At 34.4% G+C, this 24,851-nt stretch overlaps 1 protein-coding gene across 2 annotated transcripts; it reads left to right on the top strand.

The window, feature by feature from the left end:
* The first annotated feature begins 6,939 nt into the window (after window positions 1-6,939).
* On the top strand, window positions 6,940-22,525 carry POP2 (Pyridoxal phosphate (PLP)-dependent transferases superfamily protein). 2 transcript variants are annotated; one of them, XM_059593533.2, is made up of 20 exons: window positions 6,940-7,064; window positions 12,593-12,735; window positions 12,928-13,012; window positions 13,665-13,737; window positions 14,924-15,021; window positions 15,258-15,350; window positions 16,354-16,427; window positions 16,514-16,552; window positions 16,662-16,750; window positions 16,837-16,913; window positions 17,010-17,084; window positions 19,254-19,301; window positions 19,393-19,476; window positions 19,564-19,651; window positions 19,727-19,805; window positions 20,215-20,305; window positions 20,432-20,510; window positions 21,388-21,503; window positions 22,046-22,158; window positions 22,326-22,525. In XM_059593533.2, the coding sequence occupies exons 1-19, from the start codon at window positions 7,023-7,025 to the stop codon at window positions 22,118-22,120; spliced, it is 1,548 nt and encodes a 515-aa protein (XP_059449516.2). In that variant the 5' UTR covers window positions 6,940-7,022; the 3' UTR covers window positions 22,121-22,158; window positions 22,326-22,525. The 2 variants fall into 2 exon arrangements, with proteins under 2 accessions (XP_059449516.2, XP_059449514.2); XM_059593531.2 differs by lacking the exon at window positions 22,326-22,525 and having other exon boundaries at window positions 22,046-22,255.
* Window positions 22,526-24,851: the final 2,326 nt, after the last annotated feature.

Genomic DNA, 24,851 nt, shown 5'->3' with positions numbered 1-24,851 from the left:
TTCTACTTTTTAAGGGCTTGATTGGTTGGAGGTAAAAATAAAGAAGAAAAAGTGATGTTAACCATACTTGACATTTGACAATTTCACATCTCAATTAACTTCTTTTTTTTTTTCAAAGACAAGTGACGTGGCTTAATTATAAGCCTTAGAATTTTTTTTTTTTTTTTTTTCAAGGATGGCATCCTCCCTTTTAAAAATTGAAGAAAACATTGGCTTCCTAATTAAGAGAATAACTTAATGTCGTCCGTGCACAAAACCCTTGTTTTGCCCATCATTCAGAGGTTGTCACATCAGTTAGAACACTCTAAGAAAAAGCACACAACCACACCTTATTATATCAGGTTTTATTAAATTTTTTAAAAAAGTAAATGTAAAAGGTGACAAATGGAGGTGGGGCGATTCGCGGCCACCCTTGGCCAGATTTGTGGCTCGGCGCCACCCCAAATGGCCTTGGGGTGGCTTGCGCGGGCCGCGGCCACCACATATGGCCTAGGGGTGGCCGCACAAGCCACTCCCGGCGGAGAGAGAGGGAGAGGGAGGGAGATCCAGTGGCGGGTGGACGGCTGCAAACAAAGGCTAGCAGTGGCTCAATGATTGCGTGAAAGAATTAATCTTGTGTTTTGCTATCATGCATTTTTCTTGAATTAATGAGGTGTCTCACTCTAAGTGATGGGCACAAAAGCTACCTTTTGTGCCACGACCACACAGCATATGCTCTCCCCAATTAATGCGGCTCAAATGCCACTATGTATATTCCTTATTTGGGTCTCCTAACAGTCACCCTTGTTTTTATGAGACTCTATAAATAGGATAGGATAAGAATTTCCTCAAATTTTTTCCAAAGGACCGTAGAAATTAAAGTGATCTAATAGATACTATTTACCAAATTTTCTTATTAATTAGTGCTTTGAATTTGAGATAAAACTTTAAATCAAAATTGGAAAATTATACCATATATACTAACCATTAAGCGGATAAAATCATTTGAGATAAAACTTTAAATCAAAATATCTATTTAATAACTTAAGAGTGTTTTGATCCATTTAACTAGAGGAATGATACAACCTCAACGTGGGGCCAATTTGGGCCAACTTATTTATTTATTTTTTAATTTTTTTTAAATTCTTTAAATTTAAAAAATTAAAAAATTCCACACATTGGCTATTTTTATTATGAAGAAAAATACAATTTTTATTTTTTTTAACAAAATACCAAATAAAAGAAGGACCAAAATAAAAATTATTGCTTCAGAAACATTTTTAATTCTTAATTTTGTTATTTTTTAAATTAAAAAAAAATAAGGAAAAAATTTCTGAAGCAAAATACAATTTTTATTTAAAAAAAAAATACCAAAAAAAAAAAAAAAGAATAACCAAAATAAAAATTATTGCTTCAGAAACCTTTTTTTAAAAAATTTTTTAAATTAAAAAGTAAGGCAAAAGTTGACCTAAAGTTAGGCAAAATAATTGTGCCTTTAGCGTTTTCCTTTAACTAAAGAGCATTGTAGCCAAAATTTGGAGAAAACTTACCAAAACTCTACCAAGCTCCCTATTCTTTAGCCATTTTCTTTTTTGTCATACTCTGTCCTCAAACATGGAGAAGAAAAAGCTTTTGCTATTCCATTGTTTAAGCTTATTTGTCTCATTCTCGTTTATATTTTTCTCGCAACATGATCTTCTCATTTATTTCATTACTTATATTTGAGAAAAAAAAATTTCTCTATTGCCGCTAGTGAGAGAGAGGGGCGCCAGAGAGAGGGAGGAGGAGCTTGGTTCTTACCTAGCCTTTTCTGTAAAGGAAATATCCGTCATCTCTGGCTTTCTTTGTACCGGCTGGCGTCGTGAGTCGTCTCCGGCGGCATCTCCGGTAGTGTCTCCAACGGGAGGTTGGTGGCTGTGGTGGTTTTGAAGAAAAATATGAAAATGTTATTCTAGAAGATGTTTTATTTTAGGTATTCTAAAAAAAAAGATTAGGTGGAACATCATATTTTTGTTATAATGTTCTATGCTGATGTGTCGCCTTCTTATTAGAAGGCACAAAAACCTTAATTTGTGCCAAAACCCTATAAAAATTATTCTCATCGAAATAATATATCTTTTGCCTTTCTACTTTTTAAGGGTTTGATTGGTTGGAGGTACAAATAAAGAAGAAAAAGTGATGTTAACCATACTTGACATTTGACAATTTCACATCTCAATTAACTTCTTTTTTTTTTTCAAAGACAAGTGACGTGGCTTAATTATAAGCCTTAGAATTTTTTATTTTTATTTTTTATTTTTTAAAGGATGGCATCCTCCCTTTTAAAAATTGAAGAAAACATTGGCTTCCTAATTAAGAGAATAACTTAATGTCGTCCGTGCACAAAACCCTTGTTTTGCCCATCATTCAGAGGTTGTCACATCAGTTAGAACACTCTAAGAAAAGCCATACAACCACACCTTATTATATCAGGTTTTATTAAATTTTTTAAAAAAGTAAATGTAAAAGGTAACAAATGGAGGTGGGGCGATTCGCGGCCACCCTTGGCCAGATTTGTGGCTCGGCGCCACCCCAAATGGCCTTGGGGTGGCTTGCGCGGGCCGCGGCCACCACATATGGCCTAGGGGTGGCCGCACAAGCCACTCCCGGCGGAGAGAGAGGGAGAGGGAGGGAGATCCAGTGGCGGGTGGACGGCTGCAAACAAAGGCTAGCAGTGGCTCAATGATTGCGTGAAAGAATTAATCTTGTGTTTTGCTATCATGCATTTTTCTTGAATTAATGAGGTGTCTCACTCTAAGTGATGGGCACAAAAGCTACCTTTTGTGCCACGACCACACAGCATATGCTCTCCCCAATTAATGCGGCTCAAATGCCACTATGTATATTCCTTATTTGGGTCTCCTAACAGTCACCCTTGTTTTTATGAGACTCTATAAATAGGATAGGATAAGAATTTCCTCAAATTTTTTCCAAAGGACCGTAGAAATTAAAGTGATCTAAGAGATACTATTTACCAAATTTTCTTATTAATTAGTGCTTTGAATTTGAGATAAAACTTTAAATCAAAATTGGAAAATTATACCATATATACTAACCATTAAGCGGATAAAATCATTTGAGAGAAAACTTTAAATCAAAATATCTATTTAATAACTTAAGAGTGTTTTGATCCATTTAACTAGAGGAATGATACAACCTCAACTTGGGGCCAATTTGGGCCAACTTATTTATTTATTTTTTAAATTTTTTTAAATTTTTTAAATTTAAAAAATTAAAAAATTCCACACATTGGCTATTTTTATTATGAAGAAAAATACAATTTTTATTTTTTTTAACAAAATACCAAATAAAAGAAGGACCAAAATAAAAATTATTGCTTCAGAAACATTCTTAATTCTTAATTCTGTTATTTTTTAAATTAAAAAAATAAGGAAAAAATTTCTGAAGCAAAATACAATTTTTATTTAAAAAAAAATACCAAAAAAAAAAAGAATAACCAAAATAAAAATTATTGCTTCAGAAACTTTTTTTTTTTTTTTTTTTTTTTTTTTTTTTTTTTTTTAAATTAAAAAGTAAGGCAAAATAATTGTGCCTTTAGCGTTTTCCTTTAGGGTGCGTTTGAGAGTGCGTTTTTCAAAAAATAATCTGCGATTTTAAACCAAATCGCAACTTTCGGGTGTTTGGGATTGCGATTTTAAAAACGCAAATTTTAAAATCGCAAAAAAATCTGCGATTTCCATATGCTGATTAGAGGGTGCTTGTTTGAAAAAGTGCGAATTTAAAATAAAATCACGATTTCTATTAAAAAGAGATTTGGGGCAATAGTTACATTTTTTAGAACGGGAATGAAAAAAATACCAAGAATACCCACCTAAAATATATTAAAACCCTTATTTTCTCTTTTTTTTTTTTTTTTTTTTTTCTTCATCCTCTCTATCTTGTTCATCTTTATTGGTAATTTGGTCATGAAACCGCAATTATATGCTAATGTTATCCAAACACTCAATTGATAAAAAAAGTACTTTTTAGTATGTTTTACTAAACGTCTATACCATTTTAAAAAGTAGCGATTTTAAAAATGTAATTTTTAAAAACGCAATTTTTAAAATCGCACTTATTGAAATCACACTCCCAAACAGGCCCTTAACTAAAGAGCATTTTAGCCAAAATTTAGAGAAAACTTACCAAAACTCTACCAAGCTTCCTATTCTTTAGCCATTTTCTTTTTTGTCATACTCTCTCCTCAAATATGGAGAAGAAAAAACTTTGCTATTCCATTGTTTAAGCTTATTTCTCTCATTCTCATTTATATTTTTCCATTGTTTAAGCTTATTTCTCTCATTGTCGTTTATATTTTTCTCGGAACATGATCTTCTCATTTATTTCGTTTTATATATTTGAAAAATATTTTTATCTTTTACTTTTTGAGTAGAAAATAAGTGACTAACTGAATATTTTTCAGTTCATTTTTTGTCTTTATTAGTGCTGTGGAAGACTTGGGTAAATAAATCTCTTTTAATTTTGATATTATTTTGGATTTTTCCTCTTGGGTTGTCTTTGTTTGGGTGGTGAGAGACAGAAAGATACGGACAGCAATACCAAATATTTTTTCGATAAGATTTTATTAACACTTTGAAGGAAGTACAATGCCAGTTGAAAAAAAGGGAAGTAGGCAGTATTAAATCGTAGATGATTTGACAACTAATTGGAGAATTTTGACATGTTCAATTATAAATGACTTTTAGAATCTAAAAGAAAATTGGATTTTATTTTAATAGATATTTGAGTTGAAAATTGTCACTTCAGCAAAGCAAAAAACCTGAAACACAAACAACAAAGATACCACAAAGTACAAACCTGAATGAAAACCATACCAGAACCCACCTACAGAACTACCGGTAATAATATACACAACACCAGGCTTGTATGAACAGTTTATGAACGTTAGGTAAATTTTTTTTTTAATATTAAAATATTAAAAAAAAAAATTATCTGGCGTGCGCCGGCGTTGTGTGAATCACGACTCCAGAACCACACAACTAAATGTCAAAAGCATCCTGCAGCAATTTTTATATTGTAAAATTAATTTTTTATACATTAATTTTGGAGAAAAGTATACTTTACTCCCTAAAGTTTGAGACGGTTTTTAATTTGATCTTTAATATTTTAATTTTTGCAATGCACTTCCAGAACTTTCAAATTTTTGCAATTTGAATAAATTTTATCCCAAACTTCTCATATTGCCCTTAATTTTTTAATTTTTATAAATTTTTTTTTTTAAAAAAAATCAGGGTGGCTCCTTTGGCCATCTTATCATTTTGCACCCTCAAATTTTTATTTATTTTTATAAAAGATAAAAAAAAAAATTAGGGTCAATATGAAGATTTTGGGATAAAATTGGCCGAATTGCAAAAATTTGAAAGTTTTGAAATGTATTACAAAAATTAAAACATTAAAGGTCGAATTGAAAATTGTTTCAAACTTTAGGGGATAAAACGTAATTTTTCCTTAATTTAGTCTCTGAACATAATTTATATTTTATTCACACTTCATCCCTCTATTTTAAAATATTTTTTATTTGGCCCTTTGCTATAAAAATGTCTGGCTCAGTCTTGCAGTTGCTGTCAAGATTTGATTAGCTCTCCATATCTTGCTGATTTGGCGGGATCACGCTTGACTAAAGAATTTGCTCTGCGTGTCTTGTCTTCACCTTCGATAAGTACTGGTTGATTAATGACTACAAGAGTACTCATTTAGGATCATTTTTTTGTTTTCCAATACCTTTTAGCTTAGGTTGTGTTTGGCAAACCATTTCACCTAGTCGTAAAGAATTTGCTTTGCTGTCTTGTCTTCACCTTCGATAAGCACTGGTTGACTAATGAATACAAGAGTAGTCATTTAGGATCATTTTTTGTTTTCCAATACCTTTTAGGTTCTTGTCTTCACCTTCGATAAGCACTGGTTGACAAATGACTAAAGGTATTGGAAAACAAAAAAATAATCCTAAATGAGTGCTCTTGTATTCATTAGTCAACCAGTGCTTATCGAAGGTGAGACAAGACAGCAAATTCTTTACGACTAGGTGAAATGGTTTGCCAAACACAACCTAAGCTAAAAGGTATTAGAAAACAAAAAATGATCCTAAATGAGCACTCTTGTAGTCATTAATCAACCAGTGCTTATTGAAGGTGAAGACAGCAAAGCAACTTCTTTACAACGAGGTGGAATGGTTTGCCAAACACAACTTGTGTTTGGCAAACCATTCCACCTCGTTGTAAAGAACTTGCTTTGCTATCTTCACCTTCGATAAGCACTGGTTATATTATCTCATAATATTAATGTAACGTCATATTCACTTTTTTTTTTAAAAAAGTTGTGTTTGGCAAACCATTTCACCTTGTTATTAATATTATCTCATAATGTTAATGTAATGTCACATTCACTTTTTTTTAAAAATGGCATTTTATGTCTTTAGAAAAATGGTATTTTTTTTTTAAATGGTCATTATTCTAAAGAAAAGACCATTTTTTAAAAAGAATACCAAATAAAAAAAAGGCCACACAGGATGTTATTACTTCAGAATTTTTTTTTAAAAATGACCACATTAAAAAAAAAGTTGAGCCAAAATTGTGTGTCTAAGTTATGAATGTACATAAATTTTTAATAAAATTTATTTCAACTTTGTTTCTACTATTAAAAAAATATGTGTATCTCACATATTTAAAAAATATATATCACTTTTATAAATTAGGTCGAATGAAATTTCTCAAATTCAATTTCAAAAAAAAAACTTTGTCATATTTTTATCCTTCCAACCAAAAGCATCACCAGCATGTGATTCATGATTGGACAGCAATGGTAGTTTCGGAGATTATAGGAGACGAAGTGGTTAATATGGTAATAGACTGTTGGACAGGTTGGTCCACTGAGTCAATAATTTCCAATTATTAAATTCCGGGCAGATTGTTTCCACAGTCACTTAGAGTTGCAACGGAAGAAACTCCTTTTTTTCTTGCATTGTTTCGTTGCAGATTGCAGGAAATATGGGCATCAACCACCTCCTTCGCTCCACTCTCAGAGTCCGGGTATGAAATCTTCAATTCAATTTTTTTTTTTTTGGATGAATAAAATCTTTAAATTATCTTTTTCGTGTGTATTTTTTTGTTGGCTGATTTGGGGGACCAGTTCTTGCTTGGTTCATTATGTTTGGTTCTCACGATCCTGTTTGAAGATTTTCATCTTTTTTCTTCAATCGCTTTGTTGGAAGAGACAAAGAGGTCTGCTAGCCAAATGGGTTTTCTTCATTGTATGCTGTTTTCATGCCCTGTCTGATTTCTGGAGGATTTGTATTTCTTGATTTAAGGGATTATTGTCTACGACTTCGCTCATTTCTTGTCAGGATTTTATTTTTGATTCTCTTGAATCTCTGATTTTCCTTCGTAGCTTCCCGGTCACCAGCTGTAGTCTGTGTCTGTATATTGTTATAAGGACTCTATTTGGTTTCTGAGAAATGAGAATTATGTGCGTCTAGCTCTGTTTTATAGGACTCTTCTCTCATCTGTATGGTATTAAACATTTGAGCTCGTTATCTCCTTGTTTGTGGGAGAAGGAGATACCATTTGCTGTACATTCTGCACCTTTTTATTTAAAATAGATAAACTTGTCATGTCATGACTTATTCCCCCATCTAACTTGCTTTCCCAGTCTTCTATTGCATCTCATCCTCGCCTGAAAACATAAAAACAATATTCCCAACCCATTTAAAATTGGTTGGTTGAAACAATTTTCCTTCAAAACGAATTCTTAAAAACATTTACTCGTCATAAAAGGAAACTTTAAAAACTCCTATCATCGGAAAATTTGAACTTAAGAAACTTTCTTTCTTCTCTTACTATGGCCTACACATACCGTTACCCCCCTGCATGCTTGGGTTGTACGATCCACCTTTTGGATTAAAGCATGTATTTGAGTGATGTTATAACATTTGAACTTTAATGAAACTTTTCATGAAATAAAATCATAACATGTGGTACATGAATTATAATCAATTAAAAAATATTGATCATCATAACGTAAGATCATGCCATAAAACACTTGCATAGAAGGTGTAATGGATATTACTTACCTCGTAGCTGCTAGTAGACCAACCAACTTCTAAGAACCCGAGTCACAAGTTCGGAGATGTTAACTCTATCTTTCTAAGTCTAAACAACTCATACCCTAGTTAGAAGTTGGCCCTAATCTAAGACCTCTCTTGGCTTTTTTCCCTAATAAAATTCTTCCTTGTATAGAAATAGGCTTCCGATCAAACCCGTTTTCTTTTTAGAAATAATTCCGAAAATAATTTATCTCATTTAAATAAATATTATTTTTGTCAAAATAATTTATTTTGAGCTTTCTAGATTTTTAAAACATTCTTCTAAAAAAATGATTATTTGCATATTTTTATTTTAGAAGATTCCAAAAGTTACAAAAATTCTTTGAATTTATTTCCAAGCCTTTTAAATTGGGGAATCACTGATTAGCCCATCATGACTTTCTCTTAACTAGTTTCTGAAGTTTAAAGCCCAAAAACACTTTGGGATTGTGTTGGGACATAGAGCTTTTATATCAAAAAAGAGTTTTTTTTTTTTTTTTTTTTTTTTTTTTTTTTTTAAAAAAAGCTTCATTTTCAAGAAATTCCCAAAAGAGCGTTTTGGCCTTTTCTAGATGAAAAAAGTCAAAGAAATACTTTTTGAGTTTTTTACCAAGCGGACCCATTATTGCTTTGCACAGCTTTTTATGTACTAAAATTACTTTTTAAGCTCTTTAATGCAATCCCAAAGAGACTCTTAATTGGGCATAACTACACACTTAACTAGTTTGGCCCAATTAGGTGAAAAGGTCTCTTGGGGCCCATAATCTGAATTAAATGGGTCAATCATGAGTTCTAAAAAGTTTTACATGAACTTTATGCAATTCAATCAAATCAGTAACTACATGTATGGTTTTATTGAAAAATTCAATATAATATGTATCCGGTAATTGTCTAGAATGTGTATAAATTGTTTGCTTGATTCTCAAAAATATTTGAGAGGTAGTGACGATTGTATTTGGTGGATTCCTTCAAAGAGGAAGAGGTTTGAGGTGAGGTCATTTTTTCATCAGTTATCTACTTTGCGGGGACGTTCTTTTCCTTGGAGGAGTATTTGGAAATTAACCCTTTGCTAGTGAGTTTTTTTTTATTTTTTTATTTTGTGTGTGGGCAGCAGCTCTTGGTAAGAGTTTTGACGTTGGATAATATGAGAAAGAGGAGAGTGATAGTGGTGGAATGGTGTTGAATGTGTAAGAGGAGTGGAGAATCTATTGATCATCGTTTTATCCATTGTGAAGTGGTAAGAGAATTATGAACTGCGATCTTTATCCTCTTCGAGGTACAATGGGATATGCATGTAAGGGTGATTGAGTTGATAGATTATTGGCAAGGTCAGGTGGGTAGTCGTTCAGTTCTAGATGTGTGGAGAATAGCCCCGTTATGCTCAATATGGAGTGTGTGGCGAGAGCGGAATGCAAGATATTTTGAAGATCGTGCGAAGAGGAAGGAAGAGCTCATGAACATCTTGGTCAAATTGATTTTTAATTGGAAAGGGGCGTATAATATTTCTCTCTTCTAATTTTTCTGAATTTGTGGGTTTTTGTTCTTTTAGCATTTAAGGGGGACTCTCTTTGTATACTTTATATGTACTAGGGTTGCACATCTCTTCACATATCAATGGATCAAAATTTTATTTTATTTATTTATTTATTTATTTTTATAAGTAATTTCACTATCATTAATAAAGCGCAAAAATGTGACACCCTAGTACACAGGGAGTTTACAAGAGAATCCTTAATCTAAAAAAAAAGAACACAAATTCAAAAAATTTGCAAAACTAGAAACAAGCGAACTATGATGTGTAGATATCCAAGAGTAGAAAGTGTTGAACATAATCTTCTGAAACTCTATCACCGAAGTCCTTACATCTTCAAAGCTTCGAGCATTCCTCTCTTGCCTAAGACATCACATTAAACATAATAGAGCCAACCTGCATGCTTCCATAGACCATAGCTATACCACACCCGACTTGTCCCCCCCAACTGACCTACAATTTGATCACCCTTCTAGGTATAACCTACTTTATACCAAACAGATGAAGGACGAAGCTCCATAATTCCCTTGCTAGTTCACAATGAATCAGTAAATGATCAATGGGCTCCCCACTCTTCTTGCACATACAATACCACTCAATTACCACAACATTCCTCTTTCTCAAATTATCGAGCTTCAATATTTTTCTTAATGCTGCTATCCACACAAAAAGCGCCACCCGCAAAGGAGCCTTAACTCTCTATATACTTTTCCAAGGAAAATTGGATTCTTTCTGGTTGGTTAACACTTGATAAAACGATTTCACTTCAAACTTGCTCCGGAAGAATTCCATCCCATTCTATCCTCCTCTCCTTGTCTTAGTTTGAAAGAATACAACCTTTCAAAGAAAGATACTGCTACCTCCACCTCCCAATCTTGATTTGGTCTAGTAAAATGACATTCCACTGAATAATTCCTTCTTGAACCTGCTTGTTACCCGCCACCCACACATCTTTCCTCTGAGCAATACTAAACAAATCTAGATAACAGATGAATTATTTAACAAAAAAAAAAAGTTTGGAATATGTTTTAGACACATGATATATGAAAATTTTGTTAGTATTTAGCACAAAAGGAGAAAAAATAGATTTTAATCTCTTCAAGATATAAGTTTTGGTACAGTAACAAACTATACATGCAGAAAATGATCTTGAACTTGACTTGTTGATTATATTAGCTCATTCCATGCAGATTTTGACTTTTACGGCCATTTAAATATGCCCAAAATGAAGTGTAACTTTTGCAATGCTTTTAGCATCTATAATCATATATTTCATATCATGTTTTTTCTTTACTTATCAAAGAAAAAAAAAAAGGTTAGAAATAATAGCCATAGATTATTGTTCTGTAGCTTTTTTTTTTTTTTTTTTTCGTCAGATTGATTTTCTAACTTAAATTGTAAACAAATAGTTTTCGATTCTATTATGCGTCTTACCTAGATTAGCCCATGATGTTTACCTAGAATAAGTAAGGCTTTATTTGTTAAATTGTTAATATTTTTTTTTTATAACTAATAATGCATTAAAAGAGCGCAGAGGGGCACAACCCAAGTACACAGGGAGTATACAAGAGTTAAATTGTTAATATTAATCTCCGCATGTAGTTTCATTAATAGTTTTCCCGTCACGTGTGAGTGCACATGCTTCTTACTTGTCAATATTAGAAGCTTTGTTGATTTAAGTCAAAATAAAGGCAGCAAAATATGTGGATTTTCTTACACTCACTGAAACTTAATTAATGTCTTCAACTATAAAACATTAGTGTCATTACCCATCTTTTTGGTGCATGTCCAACCAACCTCTAAACCGCCTATTGGGGATTCATTAGACAGGTGGTCTGATTAATGATGAAGAACTTCCTGAAAGGAAATAGTACCAAGTTTGATGCATGCTTAATTCTTTGGTAGTATCACTCATATTTTGTATATATGTTTCTTATTGGAAAACAGCTAATAGTAATGTGTTGGTGAGATGTGTGGTGAGACCTGATCTTTATTTTCTTCCTACAGTTTATTAAATATAGTGTAATAGTTATTGCTTTACTATTGGATGCAATCTATTTGAAAAATTCTTCCCTTAAATTGGGTTAACCGAGGTGTAGTTTTAGACTTAAATAGGTTAACTGGATCAATTCAACTTTCAAAGTGACTGACCTTTCAAATCAAAGTTAAGTTTAAACTATTGGTTGCTTAATATGGTTTCTATAGATTTCACTTAACTTACTGTCCTGAGACCTGTTCCAGTCCTAGGCTAACATAAATCATAGAAACTCCATAGGGCAGTTACCCTATTAATGCAGAATTGACCTTTCCATTGTTTTGTTGACTTAGGATAATCATATATTTTGAAAGATATGTACTATATGTGGATAAATGTGTCTGCAAAAATGTTATGGTTAACTTCATCCATTAAATAGTCCTATGGTGCATTTGGAAATTTTTGTGGAGATTGAAGGCCTTCAATGTGTATTAGATAGAATTTGAAGGAGAATAGTATCGGTTTGAATGGAGCCATTGAAGATAATATGTACCGTTATCTCACTTGGTCGTGTAGTGAGATTGCAGTTCACTATTGTATGGTGCTGATTTTTCTTGCACTAGTGTATGTGATGTTGTCTGCTATCTTTAGTTATTAGACAGATTTTGAATGTGAATATAATCAGTTTAAACGAGGTTGTTGAGAATAGTGTGTATCCATTATCACAGTTACAGGTGTATTACTAATTTCAGGACTGTGAAATATGATTCTGAATTGTACTTATCAAAAAAAGAAATATGATTCTGAATTGTCTTGCACTATTGCGTGTGATGTTGTCTACTATCTCTAGTTAGAGTCAAATACTTCATTCACCAGATGTCACTTGAATGTTTTGTCTAGTTCTTATGCTTAATCGCTAGCCATCCATGCTTTCTCTTTTTAACTGACAGTTATTTGTTTATGTTTACAGCTTGGTTCGTATGTAAAACATGTTTCTGCTTCCACAAGTTTGCAGGAGCGTCTATTTCCAGTTCCCGTGCTGGCCAGATTAAGTAGTACAGGGGCATCTTTGCAAAAGGAAGAGTCAACAGCTGATTTGAAACATAATCAAGGGTACATGGTGTTTCTGTGTTAACTTGCACTTCAAATCTCTCTCTCTCTACCTCTCTAACATGTGCAATTTTGTACATGAGCATGTATCTTTACTTGTCCAATGTGTTTGTAGAGAGTAGCTCATTGTGCACATGTGCGCACCTAAGATTTCAATCTGACATGTACTTAGGCACTAAATCTTAATTATCTCAGGTTTAAGGGGCATGATATGCTTGCACCTTTCACAGCTGGGTGGCAGTCTGCTGATTTGCATCCTTTGGTTATAGAAAAGTCTGAGGTATTCCCAATAACGCGCTTAAGCATAATAAGAACTGGATTCTTAGTTGGTTCACCATATTTTAAAAGGACCAAATCAATGAATTATTTGCTTCTCCATTATTCTGGTGCTTATGAACTTTGGCCATTGGTCTTTTCACTGTTGGAGCGCATTGGTCATATCCATCTCTATTGTTGAATGGTTAGTTGCTTGGGGATTGAAAATGGTGGGGGTAACCCTAGCGGCATGGAGAGCAATCCTTTCTTGTCTTATGTGCTGCATTTGGTAGGAGAGAAGCAGTAGGGCCTCCGGAGGGAAATAGAAGTGAATTGGCATGATCAAACTAAGTTTTGTCAGAACTTTGTATAAATGGGTTTTGGTTCATCCTTCTAGTATCTTGGGATGTTTTGTAGATTATATTGATGTTTAAAACTTAGGACCAGATTTATATTCCACTTTATTTTTCTTTCTTTCTTGTTTGGGGTGTTGCCTATTGTACACTTCCCATGCACATGGATGGCACCCCCTTCTTGGCGCTTTCCAATATTGTTATATTACTTAAACTTAAAAAAAAATGTCGAGTTATTCTTCTCGTGAGAACCCCCTAGTTACATGCATACAAAAGCCACGAGTCATTCCTCATTTATATGATTAACTTGATTTGTGGTTTCAGGGTTGCTATGTATATGATATCAATGGGAAAAAATATCTTGATGCTCTTGCTGGTCTATGGTGCACAGCTTTAGGTACATAATGTGATGTATTGTTTATCCCTCTCTCTCAGCTTAAGTGTGTTGCTTGCATTCATATTTTTTTTTGGAAAAAGTACACATACTCCTCTCAAACTACTAGGCAATTTGCAACATCCCCCACAAACTTTCAATTGAAACAATGCGATAGTGTTGGTGTTTTCCGGCGAGTTTTTGATTGGTGCTTATGTTGCTGGCAAGGATTCGGCCAGCACTGTTTGTTTTCCGGCAAGGTTTCAACCAGAGTTGAAGTTTTCGGTGAAATTTCATCGATGTTGGCATTTTAGTTGATTTTTAGCTTGTTTATGTTTGGTTTAGTCCATTTTCTTGTTAATTTTTTTTTTATATGAAGTATGTCTTTTTGTGTGTTCCAAATTGTTCCAGCTTGAGGGGGGAGTATTAGAGTTTGTTTGTTTGTTTATTCCAAGTGGAGCATATACTATAGGAGTTTCCTTCTCGAAGTTTTTAAAACTTGTAGGTGAGGTGTCCCCACTAGCTGATTCATGAGCTGTATTGTGTAACCACCATTCCTATATATTTGGAAGAATGGAATGAAGGCTGAAAGTAGATTAACCCCATTTCTCTTACATTTGCATATTCTTATCATAGTTAACTCTTGCAAATCTTTACTATAGTTCGAGTGAACTTTTGCTAGTTTCTTGCCACTCGGATACCTTCATTGTTGTCCTTCCCTTTACTTCCATCAGAATCCCCATGTGCTAATAACTTTGCTGAGCCTCACTCTAGGGTTGCTTTAGTAAATAAAAAGAAAATAAATACGTTTCTGCCTTAAGTCATAAGTGAAGTTAAATGTCACATATGACATAAATTTTAAGCAGTAATTTTGGTGTACCATTGGTAGACAAAAATTTCATTGGATGGTTATTAATTCTTAAATTGCTTAACCAATTAAGTTGCACAGATATTATTGTATAAGTTGGAGAACTCTAGTAATAGTTTTTATTTCATGATGCCCTCCCCTACGCCCTCTGGAACTGAGAAAATGCCAGGGTCTCACACTGTAAGTTCCGATATTTGTGATACATATCCAACGGCCCTCTTGATTCTTATAATAAGACGTGCACTCTTCTCATTTGTATTCCTAATTCTATCGACTTGCTTTAAAAGTACTTTGATTCAAAATTTGGGTTTCAATTACTCATGTAACATTGAATATTTGCAGGGGGAAATGAACCTCGACTTGTTGCTGCTGCAACTGAACAGTTGAATAAGTTGCCGTTCTATCACTCCTTTTGGAACCGTACTACAAAACCTTCTCTGGTATTTATGTACTCACTCAAATTTCTAATTGTATTCATAATCTTGGATTTCATTTTCATTTGTCACTGTTACTTTTCTGTAATAATATGTTCTCTCTATAAAACTTATTACTCTGCTTGACTTTTTACCATTCAGAAACATTGTGCTTCTCTTTCTGCTTACAAATTAACAATGTGAATGAGAGGTTTCTTCTTTTATTTGGTTACTAATATCCAATTATTCTTTCATTCTTACAGGATCTGGCAAAGGAACTTTTAGAAACTTTTACAGCGAGGAAAATGGCAAAAGCGTTTTTTGTAAATAGTGGATCAGAAGCCAATGATACTCAGGTTTTTTTTTTTTTTTTTTCTTTTTTGACAATTTTCTTGATCTTTTTGAGTTTATATTAATTCTATCATAACATGGTTCAATTTCAACATACTAGCTGTTAGGGAGAGAGACACCTAGAGAGTCAAATAAGAGTAAATTAATATACATACTAGGACTCTACTTCTAGTCCAAAAGCCTAAGTTAATGGGCTTGGGTCCACTTATATATATTAACCACTCTTTTTCTGTATATTTTCCCAAAACACAAACCTCAAGCGCATACACAACAAATCTATCCCTCAATTGTGAGTCTATTCCACATTGAGTCAACTCTCCCTCACATGAGAGTGTCATGCGTACTCCAAGAGAAACGACACTTTTTACTGGAGTCTACCCAAATGCGTCGAACTAAGACACTCATATTAGCAGCAACAGAAGCAAATCATGAGCTCTGATACTAATTGTTAGGGAGAAAGACACCAATGGAATCAAATAAGAATAAATTAATATACATATTAGGACACCACTTCTAGCCCAAAAGTCTTAGCTAATAATGGGTTTGGGTTCACTTATATTAACCACCATTTTTTTTTTTAATATTTTTTCAATGTGGGACACAAACCTCACAAGTGCACACACAATACTAGCCCTTGATTAACATGGTTCATTTCCATATTGGGAGCTAACAAGAATATAGTTCATTTAGATATATCACAAATATTTGTAACACCCTCCCCACCAAGGGGCTGGAAGAAAACCTAAAACTAAGAATTACTCTGTTTCTCCAAGGTCAATGAGATGACATGATACAACTTGAAAACATATTTTTGGTGATATGTCAGATAACATAATTTTGAGGACCATTTAAAGAGTTTTAGAACATCTATTGGTGAATGTTTATGAGATTACATCGTAAATAAATCCTTGCACCACTTTGGATTTTAAGCCAATGTCATGTTCAAGTACTCAGTGTTTAAATTTAAGGAATAATGTCTCTGTAACTTCTCAAATTATTTTCTTGCAGGTGAAGCTCGTTTGGTATTATAATAATGCACTTGGAAGACCAAATAAAAAGAAATTTATAGCTCGAGCAAAATCGTATGTTCAAAACTCAATTGATGGGTTTTTCTTTATATTCTCCTGACTGTGCCCCAAATAGCTTACACTTTTATGCATTCCGACAGGTATCATGGTTCAACTTTGATAGCAGCTAGTCTTTCTGGGTAGGCTTAACATATAGCAAACCTTATTTGGTTTGAGACATTTTAGCACTCTTGTAAATCCTTTTTTTTTTTTTTTTTTTTTGCATTGACCGGAAGATTTTTATCACAGCCTTCCAGCTTTGCATCAAAAATTTGATTTGCCAGCTCCATTTGTATTGCATACTGACTGCCCTCATTACTGGCGCTTTCATCTTCCAGGTTGTCTTCTAACTGGTCTAATGCCTGAGATTTTTTGTTAGAAATTTTGGTATTGTTAAACATTAGGAATAAAATGCGTGTGCCAGGTGAAACGGAAGAGGAATTCTCAACCAGATTAGCAACTAATTTGGAGAATCTTATCCAGAAAGAAGGACCAGAGACAGTAATTTATTCTTATATCGTACAACTTGTTTAGGAAAATTTTCAGTCACGGTAAAAGGTTGATGTTGTTGCTGACCATTATTATTGGTTATTTCAGATTGCTGCATTCATTGCTGAACCTGTCATGGGGGCAGGAGGTGTGATACTTCCCCCTGCAACTTATTTTGAAAAGGTAAGTTGTTTGTATCATGTGATGCGGACATATGTCAGGCTCTAACTTTCAAGCCCGATAGTAACTAGATCATTTGTTGTGCTATGCAAAAATATGTTAAATGCACATAAATAATGCTTGAATGCCTTGCCCCGATTAATATCAATACATTTGAAGTTGAATCCTACCAGTAATAAAATGACAAGAACTTATCGTTTCTGAATGATATACTTAGGTAACCCATCATTACATGCAACCTTGGTTATTGGACCTGAGCCAGCGATTTGTCCATGAAGTCAACTCAACTTAGTCATTGTGTTTCTTCAATTTTATCAACTCGTATGCATTTGTATGAGTTGAGTTGAGAAAACTTTGTATAATCTGGAACCTTGATAAGTCTTTCCGTTAGCTTTCCTTAACAGCAGCCAAGAAAGGCACGATAGTCGTAAGAAACTTCTTCTATTTATGTTTCTAGCTGAAGTTAATAAAATTAAACCCCAGGGTTGAACTAGTGACCAGGTTCTTAATGACAACTTTCTATGAATATCAGATGATTTGTGGAACCTTTCTGCAAATAGTTTTCCTGTTATTGCACTTTTAATGATATTTCAATTACTTAAAAAAACTCTTCCTGTTACAGAATGCTCGGATGTAACTGATTTAGGGCAAGTTCTCTTGCCCAATTGTCAGGCTGAAAGCGGAACTTAGCTTCTCACTAACACATTGGTGCTGCACACACAATGTAGGGTTCAACTGGGAAATAGAGTGCTCTTAGAGAGAGTTGTTCCATAAATTCCCTGAATTGGTTTTCCATTTCATTAGGGTACTTTCTGATCTGAAAAAATGGGTTATAGCACCATCACAAGAGGCATGAGACTGGGCACTAGATGAGGGCACGGGAAGGATACTCACAGAAGGGCCAACTAGAGATAATTTGTATAATATACCAGTACGGTCAAGAGAAGGGAAGGTGACCTACTCCCTAATCGAAGAGAAAGAATGGTTGATACCAGGGGAGCAGTCCTATAAAGGAAATGGTAGTGGCACTAGTGGTTTATCTTTTTATTCAACTAATGAAGTTGAAATCTTGGATTCAGCTTCTATCCAGCTTTCAGGGGAGGGATGTTGCTGGTAGCCCTCCGTGCATGGAAAGGATTATTTATGATTCCAGGCTAGGCAGGGAATACATTGGGTAGGTCACCACCTCTGTTGCGGTGGACCCCTACTCACTTAAAGGATGCTCTTAATTATGAAGGAAATTCTTCAAATAGCAGACAAAAAGCAATGGGAGTTTCATCACAGGCTGTTGCATGTTAGTAATGAAGTAACGGATTGAGCTTTAGACAGCCGTTGCGTGTTCGAACAAGCCTAAAATATGGTGTCCCTAAAGCGAATGGTACTAGAGGGGGAATTCCGATGACTGACCTGGTCAACAAAGAAGCAGGGGAATGCATTGAAAGATTCAATCCCTGGGTATCAACCTAAATGAGTTCTATGGCTCACTATAGATAGAGTGATAGCAAGTCTTTGGTATATAAGTTTTTACATTGCACTATTTCTGACTTTGAATTTTCCCTTGGGTAGATTCACGCCTGGAAAATTAGTAATATGTCAGGAGAAATTGGTACTGTAGTTTTAGAGCATGCCAGGATAGATTCTAATTAATTCTCTCTCTTGGGTCTTTCTCTTCCTCTTGCTGGGCGAATGGGCTTTGGTGGATTCCAGTGACATGACCATGTGAACAGGTTCATGTAGGATGCAGGTCCTTGAAATATGCGAGCTTTGCCATGTGGTTTCAATTAATGTCAGAAAAAAAAAAAAGGATTTCATCCTGTCATAAAGTAGATCAATCTATACCTTCATTACATCAGAACCCTTATTGAAGTGTTTGATTTCTGTGGGTGCATTATGCACACACAAGATCTCCCATTTGATTTCTACTTGCAATATTTAAATGACGTATCAGTCTTGAAATATTTATTATGTTATGGTCTGTGCTTAAATTATTTGGCATTCCAGCTATTTAGTGATGTTATATGCCACCTATGGGTTTTGACTGACTATGATGATGTAAACTATTAAATAGACATCTCTCTCTTTCTCTCTCTCTCTACACCCCCCAAAAGAGGGGGGGTGGTGGTGGGGGGGGGGGGGGGGCATTAATAATTTAACGTTTTCTATTTGATGCAGATTCAAGCTGTTGTGAATAAATATGACATTCTTTTTATTGCGGATGAGGTACTAACTCTCTCCTGGTAGTATTTTCCATTTATTTGCAGTTGTCATTATTTGTATCCTAAATAAGAGGCTAGCTGTCTTTGTATCTTAGGTAATTTGTGCATTTGGAAGGCTAGGCACAATGTATGGGTCTGACAAGTACAACATAAAACCAGACCTTGTATCTGTAGCAAAGGTAAAGTTGGAATATACTTAAACTCAGCATAGACCTCATATCCTGATACAAATTGTGTTCTTGCACGTCATGTTTTGAATTTTCCAGGCCCTTTCTTCGGCCTATATGCCCATTGGAGCTGTACTTGTGAGCGCTGAAGTATCAGAAGTCATATCTTCTCAAAGCAACGAACTTGGTATGTTGAACACTCCTGAGTAAGTGACTCAAGTTAATGATTATTTAGAATTTAACCAGATTTGCTTTGTCCCAGGTGTTTTTTCTCATGGATTTACATATTCTGGACACCCTGTATCCTGTGCAGTTGCAATTGAAGCACTGAAAATCTACAAGTTTGTTCCTCTCCTTTCATATCTGGAAAATCTAAGAGTAGAATTGCATTTCTAGACTTAATTATTCAAACATAAAAAAGATCATTTTTCTCAGAAAGATTGATTTTGTGCCGAGTATAATGACCAACATCTGGGTCAATCCTGGAAGCCATTTAAAATCAAAAGATTAAGATGTTTGATGATTATTGATCATCCATTTTTACCTGTTTAAGGGTTTACCTCTTCATTCAGTTTAAGCATACTGCATTGGGAAATCCTCGAAGATGACCGAGTTATCTAATGGCAAATATGCAACTGACATGTACTTTCATATATACAGCTCAATGTTCCACATGGGTCAACATGCCCGACCACAAAGATTATATTTTACATTTAGTAGTCAGTGAAAGATATCTAACTTCTTTTGTAGGGAAAGAAATATTGCTGAGAAAGTAAACAGCATTTCCCCAAAGTTTCAAGATGGTGTAAAAGCATTTTCAGATAGTCCCATAATTGGGGAGGTACATATTGTCTCTCAAGTATTTTAAAATTTTGGTCAATGCGTGAATTTATGAGACTTCTTTTTTTTTTTTTTTTTTTTTTTTTTTTTTTTTTTTAAATTTAGTATTGCTCATCTGATTCTGCAGATACGGGGAACTGGATTGATACTTGGTACAGAGTTTACGGATAACAAGTCACCTAATGATCCATTTCCTGCTGGATGGGGCAAGTTCCATCTTAAGTTTGTTTTTTAAAGTTGACTATAGTCTATATGGGTATATTTGGTGTTTGTGGGGATAAATTGGTTCGACTAAAGCTGCATAATTATATGGGCAATTTGATAGAATCTCTTTGTGCTTTTTATGTTTTTGACATTAAGATCCCAGTTTCCAATTTTGTGTACTTGAAACCCATGTTTACTATATCATTTTTAAATTCTGAGACAGCTGATCATGTTTTCTGTCAAATAAATAACAAAAATGATATGAAAAGACAATTATGCCCATCTTTTATTTATAAAATATATATATATTTTTTCTAAAAACAGAAGAAAATAGGTAAAAAGGAGTGTTGGTGGACCTAGCCACAATGGCTGAGCTATCACCCAGCCGTAGTGATTGGGTACAATACACCCATGACGATGGTTGGGTACGACCTAGCCACGGCATCTGGGCATGACCCAATCTCTTTTTTTTTTTTTTTTTTTTTTTTGTTGATAGGAGGCATAATTTTATTTTCGTATCATTTTTGTTATCTACTTGACGAAAAAGTAAGGAGGTCTCAGATTTAAAATAATCATAAACTCGTGTCTCGAAGTTGTAAAATTAGAAATTGGGATCTCAATGTCAAAACGCAAAAAGCACAGGGACTTCCTATCAATATTTCCCTAATTATATATTATTCCTATCATCAACTAGGCCAGAACCAACTTGTAGATTTGACAAAAAATTTTCCTTGTGTGATTGCTTGTGTGTGTGATGGTCCTCAGGGCCCAATTGGTGTTACATATACGGTTGAGTTTCCCAAGCATGCTTCTGTTCTGTGTTTCCTAAGCTATTTTCATTCTCCCTGATATTATACTTTTTGATGATGTATACTGCAGGGGTAGGAGCTTATTTTGGAGCACAGTGTGAGAAACATGGAATGTTAGTACGTGTTTCTGGAGATAATATAATGATGTCTCCTCCATTTATCATCTCCCCCAAAGAAGTTGATGAGGTAGGGTAGTGAACTATACTTGATTTTCTTAAGATCCTCCATTAGGATTAAGGACAGTTTTATTTAAAATTGATTTTGTGAGAGAACAGAGCTTCCTAGTGCCTAGTGGATTGTTTAGAGGGTTCATTGGAAGGAAAAACAAGCTCATGCGGCCATTGGAGGATATTCTTTCTGTTCTGCAAGGATATCACTTAGTATTTACTTAGATTGCTAAAGTTCTCCCACACAACTGTATTTTGTTATGCATTTCTACTGCAGACACATCCTATTTTCTGAAGGAAGACTTGATAGAAATTGGCGGTCAGTCAAATTGCCACAAAACCAAAAAAAAAAGAGGGGAGAAAAAAAAGAAGAAAAAAGAAAAAAGAATCAAGTCTCTTTTAGATTGTTTAACCCGCGATTGCAAATTATTCTTCTTGAAAGACTCTGCCATGTGCATCATTATTATGGTGAATGTTAATTCTTACAATTTCCAGTATGATTGGAAGTTTGGGTTCTCTTGTTAATCAAATTCTGAAGTTCTGAACTGCTTTTGTTTTCAGTTAATAAGCATTTACGGGAAAGCTTTGAAGGCTACTGAAGAGAGGGTGAAGGAACTCAAGTCTCAGCAGAAATAGTTTGTGGATGATAATGGCGAAAGATCTTCTAGTTTCATGTAAAGCAAAATCTATTATCTATTGTGACTTGTGGGACATATGGTGTACCTAGATAAATCATCTAAAATTTGTTATGCCTAGTGGGAGTTTATCTTTCGTTGCTCTGCCTTTTTTTTTTTTTTGTTGGTTTACTTGGTTCTTCAAATTTAGATGGTTGATTGATCAGGCTGCCGGGAAGATCATGTCATAGCATGTGGCGCAGATGGTGATCATAACATGTAGAGAGAGAGTATCTCCAATACAAGAAGGTACCCTAGAGAATAAGGGTATGTTTGGTATGCAAAATGGTTATTCTATTAGGAAAAATGAGTAGCCTGTATTAAGAATGGAAGAAGGTTGAATAAAATAGTCTTGTGTTAAAGTATACATATACTCCAATACTTAGAATAGCCATTCACATGGCCTATGAGAGAATGACTACTTCAAAAGCTATTCTATTTCACCTTCAATTTTTAATAAAAGTCATTCATTTTTCCTAATGAAATATTAGTTTCGCGTATCAAACGTAACCTAAATATGAATTTGCTAAAGATATTATGGTGGAATTTGAATCTAGAAACAAGTTATCAAGCACTGGTAATTGCTTCACTCCCTACCCAACAAAGTTTAGTGGTAATTTTGGTGGATAGGGCTAGGGTTTATTCCCCAAATATTTGTTTAAGGGATTTGGATGGTTAAAGAACCTTGGCCACTGCATGCTTTCCCAGAGACTCGCCTCCACCCAATGGCCACTTCTGAAGGCTAAAAAAAAACCTACAAAAAGGGTTGCTTGTTAAGAGAGATTCGGATCTTCAGCAATTTGTAGCTTAAAATTAGCAATTTCGACAGTATATTGTCAGAGAGTATATATAGGATCTATCTGCTCAATTAAAACTTAAGCTGCTCGGCCACTTACTCGAGTAGGTGGGTCATATATTGACTTTTTTTACAAGTGCAAGGCAACAATTTGTTGAAAAAATTGGAGGAAATCCTTTCAATACTTTGGCTTTTAGTTTTAAGCCAGGAATTGTAAGATGAAACCTATGTGCTAGAGAAAGCGTCCACCATTACTACCTTTTCTAATTCGTGCTTCTGTATGTTACTACTCTTCTCGCCATTGCTCTTGCCTTCTTGATTGATTATGGAGTGAAAATTATTTATATAGTATTTCCTTTTCTTGATTAATATATATAAAGCCTTATTTTGTTTCCGTTTTAGCTTGTATATGATAAAATGCATATGCATGAAATGTGACTGTGTCATTGACAACAGAGGTCAAAGATAACTTTGCTTTGATACCAGTTGACAAAATGGCTGTTTAGACCCCAATGCAGTACTCCCACAATTATGCAATAGAAGAATAAGCAAATATCAAACCAACATAAAACCAGTCACACATCAACGCAACAAATTTTGTTGGCGAAGTAGAAACTCTTTGAATAACATATCAAGTGTAAAAACACTTCGGGGAAACTAAACCTTGAGAATCAACAATAAGAAAAATTCGTAGTACATGCAAAGTATTCTAACAATCTTTATAACGACTTAGACATCTGTATGCAAACAAGCACCCCTTAGTTGTCTCTTACCGCATCAACTTCAACTCCGAACTGGGCAATTCTTTTTTTTTTGATGAATAAGCATTTCATTAAAACCAAAGCTCAAAATAGAGCATCACTGAAACACAAATACAACCCCTTACAAAGCAAAAAATAGGGGAAAACAAAACCTACAAACCAAACAACTACTCAACACCAAAACAGCCCCTTACAACCCTTACATGTTGAAAACAAGAAACAAACTACAAGCCAACATTACAGAGGATGGCAGAAGGCAAGTTCCACAATGAACACAACAAAAGGTTCTCCCTAGTTCTAGGAAAACCTCTTTTTATAGCAATTCTAGCCCTGATTTCCTAGAAAATCTGCTTCAATAACTGTTCTTCAGTTTTTGGAACACCATCATGTCTAAGTTCATTTCTAGTATGCCAGAGATTATAAACAACAGAACCAAGAACCAATTGACATATCAAGCATTTAAGAGAGTTATTTCCCCACTTATTGCAACCCAGCTGCACAAGTTCATCCCAAATCACAGGAGGCATATCAATTCTACAATGAATCATGCAATATTTCCAAACTCTCGAACTAAAGCTGCATTCAAAGAAAATATGATCACGAGTTTCCAGTTGAGAATGGCAGAAACAACATTGAACCTCACCCTTATAACCCCATTTGAGTAACCTCTCCCTTGTAAGTAGCCTATCCTTCATAGCAAGCCACAAAATAAAAGCCTGCTTAGGAATAGCAAGAGGAAACCAAACTAACTTCCACCAAACAACCTCTACATTCTTCTTTCTAAGGGCTTCCCAAGTCTCTGCACTAACATAGACACCCTTTTTAGAAACAGTCCAAACTGGCTTATCAAATTGGCCTAAACAAACTTCAGAAAGCCTAACTTGAATATCAACTAGAGCTTCTGATCTTGCTGGTCTCCAGAACCAATCTCCATTGCAAATGACAGAAGACAGCTTAGCTTCAATATTACTTTGAGCATCATAAATAGCCCTGAAGCCATATTGCTCAATCAAAACTCCTGCAGGATGCCACAAATCCAGCCACATATGAATGCTATCCCCATTCCCAACTTCAAACTTCAAGAACCTTTTAGCAATAGATCTCAGCTTTAAAATTTTTCTCCAACTCCATGAACA

This window comes from Corylus avellana, chromosome 5 (assembly GCF_965113065.1).
Source record: "Corylus avellana chromosome 5, dhCorAvel1.hap1.2, whole genome shotgun sequence".
NCBI classification, from domain to species: Eukaryota; Viridiplantae; Streptophyta; class Magnoliopsida; order Fagales; family Betulaceae; genus Corylus; species Corylus avellana.
This window is presented reverse-complemented; position numbering and strand designations above follow the sequence as displayed.

What these genes read in the sequence shown, in the direction of transcription:
- POP2 (XM_059593533.2), top strand. Translation starts at nt 7,023, where the DNA reads ATGGGCATCAACCACCTCCTTCGCTCCACTCTCAGAGTCCGG. An exon ending in ATAGCAGCTAGTCTTTCTGG is followed by an intron (nt 16,553 to 16,661) that starts GTAGGCTTAACA and finishes TTTTTATCACAG; the next exon opens with CCTTCCAGCTTTGCATCAAA. An exon ending in ACCTTGTATCTGTAGCAAAG is followed by an intron (nt 19,477 to 19,563) that starts GTAAAGTTGGAA and finishes TGAATTTTCCAG; the next exon opens with GCCCTTTCTTCGGCCTATAT.